Source organism: Triticum urartu, chromosome 4A (assembly GCF_056163025.1).
Source record: "Triticum urartu cultivar PI428250 chromosome 4A, HENAU_Tu73, whole genome shotgun sequence".
Classification (NCBI taxonomy): Eukaryota; Viridiplantae; Streptophyta; class Magnoliopsida; order Poales; family Poaceae; genus Triticum; species Triticum urartu.
This window is the reverse complement of record NC_141876.1, coordinates 68,728,387-68,732,758: the sequence shown is the minus strand read 5'-3', so window position 1 is coordinate 68,732,758 and position 4,372 is coordinate 68,728,387. Positions and strand designations below refer to the sequence as shown.

Genomic DNA, 4,372 nt, shown 5'->3' with positions numbered 1-4,372 from the left:
CTCTTGAGGGCTCGCCTGCGTCGGATGCTCCTTTCTACCGGTCTATTGTCGGCGCTCTTCAGTACTTGACTCTCACTCGACCGGATCTTCAGTATGTTGTTCAGCAGGTGTGTCTTCACATGCACGCCCCTCGTGACTCTCATTGGACTCTCGTGAAGCGGATCCTTCGCTACATCCGCGGCACGATGACCCTCGGGCTGACACTCACGGCGTCTACTTCTCTGGAGATGGTGGCCTACTCCGATGCTGACTGGGCTGGCTGCCCTGACACTCGTCGGTCCACCTCTGGCTACTGCGTCTACCTCGGTCCTTCACTCGTCTCGTGGTCGTCTAAGCGACAACCCACAGTTTCGCGCTCCAGCGCGGAGGCTGAGTACCGAGCTGTGGCCAATGCCGTTGCCGAGTGCACCTGGCTACGACAGTTACTGCAGGAGCTGCATCACGACGTTTCCCAGGCTACGGTTGTCTACTGTGACAACGTCTCTGCGGTGTACCTCTCCGCCAACCCCGTTCATCATCGCCGGACTAAACACATCGAGCTGGACATTCACTTTGTGCGCGAGCAGGTGGCTCTTGGACGCATGCGGGTTCTCCATGTGCCGACCGCTCAGCAGTTCGCTGATGTGATGACGAAGGGACTACCGACTTCTACTTTCGAGGAGTTTCGTTCCAGTCTTTGCGTCACTGGCGCCGCTTCGACTGCGGGGGGGTGTTGAGTATATTGTGTACGTGTATATTTGTGTGTAGGGCCCACCTCCTGTTTCCTTTGTATAGTTAAGGTTGTGGTCCACCTCTATACTTATATATACGTGCCTGGTGCACCGATCAATACATCGAGATTGCACAGCTCATATCTTGTCCTTCTACAATATTGCATGACACATCATTGTTCAGCAAGTTCAGATACTACAAAGCAGCAGCACCAAATAACTGAATGTAACATTTTTGTTCACACACATGGCATACAAATAAATTGTTGAATTGGGGAGCCAGAAGAACTACAGCAACCCACCTTCAATTCTCCAAGTCCAACATCATAGGGCTCAATTCAACTGAGCACCACTTGGATCCGTCCCGTCGAACAGCCGATGCCATCGAGAACGGCGAGTCTCTCCTCGTCGCACCACGCCGTCTGCTGGCTCACCACCTCCCAGTCGCAGCAGGGCCCCCTGTCCTCGACGCGTCCATGCTTGAGCAGAGCGACACGCCGCAGCGCCGTGGATGCCTCCACGGCGAACCTCACAAGGCGCGTCTGTCTCTCCGTCCTCTGGAAGCCAATGACAACCAGCTCCTTCAAATGGTGATGGCGCGAAGCCGAGGTCTCCCCCGGTATCTCCTCCTGACTCGGCTCGTCTTCGCCATGGGAGACATGGACATAAAGGCTCTCAAGTAACGGCGCTGCCTCGATGAGCAGGCGTGGCCATGAGGCGTCCCATGAGGAAGGCACATCGGCGACGAGCAGCCTTCTCAGGCACGACATTATTCCAGAGAAGGGAGTCGTCGGCACGATCCACATCTCTGGCCCAGTGAACCGCAAGACGAGATCCTTCACAGTGATAGCGCACCGGAAGAAGAGCACGAGCACCAGAATCAAGCAGTCTCGATGGAAACGGTTTAGGGCAGCCAAACTGTCCCCTTCCAGTCGGCCAACCGAGCAGGCGAGGCTCACGCGCGCAAGGCACGGGACGGCGGCGGGGGAGCAAAGCAGCACGCAACCGTGCAGGCTGGCGAGGCTCTCGAGCTTCGGGAGAGACCGGATCTCGACCACCATGTGCTCGCCGTCGACTACAAGCTCCCTGATTTCCGATCCAGGCGCGTCCAGGACCACCCTGCCGGTTCTTATCTTGAGCTTGCATGACAGGAGGTGTAGCACTTGCAGCTGCGGGCAGTCGGCGACCACTGCCTCGTATGCGGCCGGCGGCGTGGGAGCCGGCAAGTCTCGCAAGACGAGCATGGTGAGCGCGTTGAATCCCCGGAGCGGCGGGGGCAAGCAGTTGGCAAGCTTGAGGCTTCGCAGTCGGGACTGGCCGGGCTTCCTGCTGATGAGGCCAAGAGGGAAGCTGTAGGCCGGCGGCTCCGGATACGCGATCGGCCCTGTCGGCGTGGCAACAAACTCTAGATCCCGGACGACCCAGGAATAGACGGCGTCCACGACCAGGCGGTTGATGGAGGACGAGGTGCTGTAGGCGAAGACCTCGAGCGACAGCCTCTCCACGCGCCGGCGAGCTTGGCTGGCCAGGAGGCTCTTGACGGAGCGGACCATGGATCGCATGGCGCGGCGCTCGTAACGGGCGGCGATAGCCTCTAGATGCCACCTGTCAGACAAGGTCGAGCTGATTTTCGAATCCCTAGCGTCGTCGCGGAGGCGGAAGCACCGGTGATAGCGCGGCGGCAGTTTGTCGGTGACCTTGAGGTCCAGGAAGGGGACCTCGCGGGCCAGGCCGGCCCAGCGCCTGGAGAGCGCCGCGGCGCCGAGCGCGGTGCGTGTGTCCAGGCGGCGCAGGATATCAAGGAGGAGATCGTCGGGGAGGGCACCGAGGCGGTCCTCGTCCGCGTGCAGCCGCCGGCGGTGGGAGCCATCCATCCTGGCCATCTATCGTACTCGATCGGCGGGGTGGGCTTGCGACTATATCAAGCGGCGATTTCCTTTCTCGTCTGAATCCGACCCGGATTAAGGTAGTTTTTTTTTTGAGAACGTCAGCATTATATACTCCCTCCATTCTATAATGTAGTGCTTCCTCTATCCACGTGCTTCAACTTTGACCGTAAATTTAACTATCAAGACCGATTGCGGCGGGAGCAAAAATTATATCAGTGAATTCGTATTTGAATGAAGTTTTCAACTATATATTTTTTTCTCCGGCCGCAGTTGGTCTCGTAGGTTAAATTTATGGTCAAAGTTGAACCTCGGGAAACGCGGGCGCACTATATTTTGAAACGGAGGGAGTAGTATTAACTACTAGTAATCATATACGTGCAAGTGCATGTATTTAAAATAAAATTGATCCTTATTCAGTTTTCACACTGGTATAAATGTGAACACATAATTTTAGTGATCTAAAACGTCTTATATTTGTTTAGAGAGGGGGTATTTTTTATTCAAAATTATTGCTACTATAGAGATCTTATTTGAAGATGAAACCATTCAAATATATTCACTTGATTTTTTTAAGGGAATATATTCCCATCGTTCACGGCAAACATCAATAGAAAAAACTCCATATTGCTATTTCAAACGGCTTAAATAACTTCCACTATACATTGGAAAACTGAAAACATGTCTATGCTTATATGATTGACTTACAATTCCATGCATGATTTGATTCCATTGTTTGATACTTCATCCAATTCTAACTCTTCTCTATAACTGAAAATCAACCAAGCAAAACAGAAAAGAGAAACAAAATATAAGAAAATGAGTAAACCTTATCTCACTTCGACGCAAAATCATGGATGATTGTGGGCGCCCAGCCGCTGATTATGTAAAATTACCTAGAAGGTTCAGCTCTGATGGTTCTGCAACCATCTTGTCTGGATATAATAGTTCTAGGGACAAACCTAAAAACTTTATTAGATGCCCTTGATGCATTGTAAGACCTTGCTGTGTTAGCTCGAACAGCCCAACTGTATGGACATGTAAATCAGGTATCGACATGAAAACATGGACGAAGATTCTATATATTGTATGGACATGTAAATCAGGTATCGACAAGAAAACATGGACGAAGATTCTATATATTTTGTAGGTGAAAAATAAATTTCAGTTAGTAGTTGCCGCAAGTATATATGTATTGAAACATTCGACATACAGTATGTTATATCAATAGTAAAAGTTCAAATTATAACATTGTACAAATAGTAAGATATTTGCTCAAGATAACACATCAATTCACAAAACGAAGTCCCAAAAAGGTAGATCATCCTTCTGCATATCAAAATCATACGATTAGAATCCATTAATCTTCAGAAATATATACTTGTTTTATCTAATTCAATCATCAAAAGCATATCGTTCCAGGAATAGGAGTTAATCTGAAGCATGCGTCTTGTTCTTAACCTCTCTTTGGCTGCTCTCTTCTCCTTCTAGTTGATCTGTTGAGATCCTTTTCCAGAAGCACATTCAGTAGAAGGAGAAAAATATACTTTGAAGGAGAACCGTATTTTGATATAAGAAAACAGCACAAATTCAGTACAGGTAAGATTCAGTAGCTCCTGGTGTTTCGAGCCATTTATGCAACTCGGAAATACAACAAAAGATAACCAGGACTGAATAATTGCACAAGGAAAAGAGTAGAAAGTGTCCAGTAAATACAACTTGGCACACAATCTAGCTTACGAACAAATGAAGAGATTGAAAGGAAGTATTGCTACA

The 4,372-nt window shown here is 49.8% G+C and overlaps 1 protein-coding gene across 1 annotated transcript; it reads right to left on the bottom strand.

The window, feature by feature from the left end:
• Nucleotides 1-847: 847 nt before the first annotated feature.
• Nucleotides 848-2,859, bottom strand: LOC125554609 (uncharacterized). The gene has a single exon (XM_087519558.1). The coding sequence runs from the start codon at nt 2,591-2,593 to the stop codon at nt 1,049-1,051; it is 1,545 nt and encodes a 514-aa protein (XP_087375684.1). The 5' UTR covers nt 2,594-2,859; the 3' UTR covers nt 848-1,048.
• Nucleotides 2,860-4,372: the final 1,513 nt, after the last annotated feature.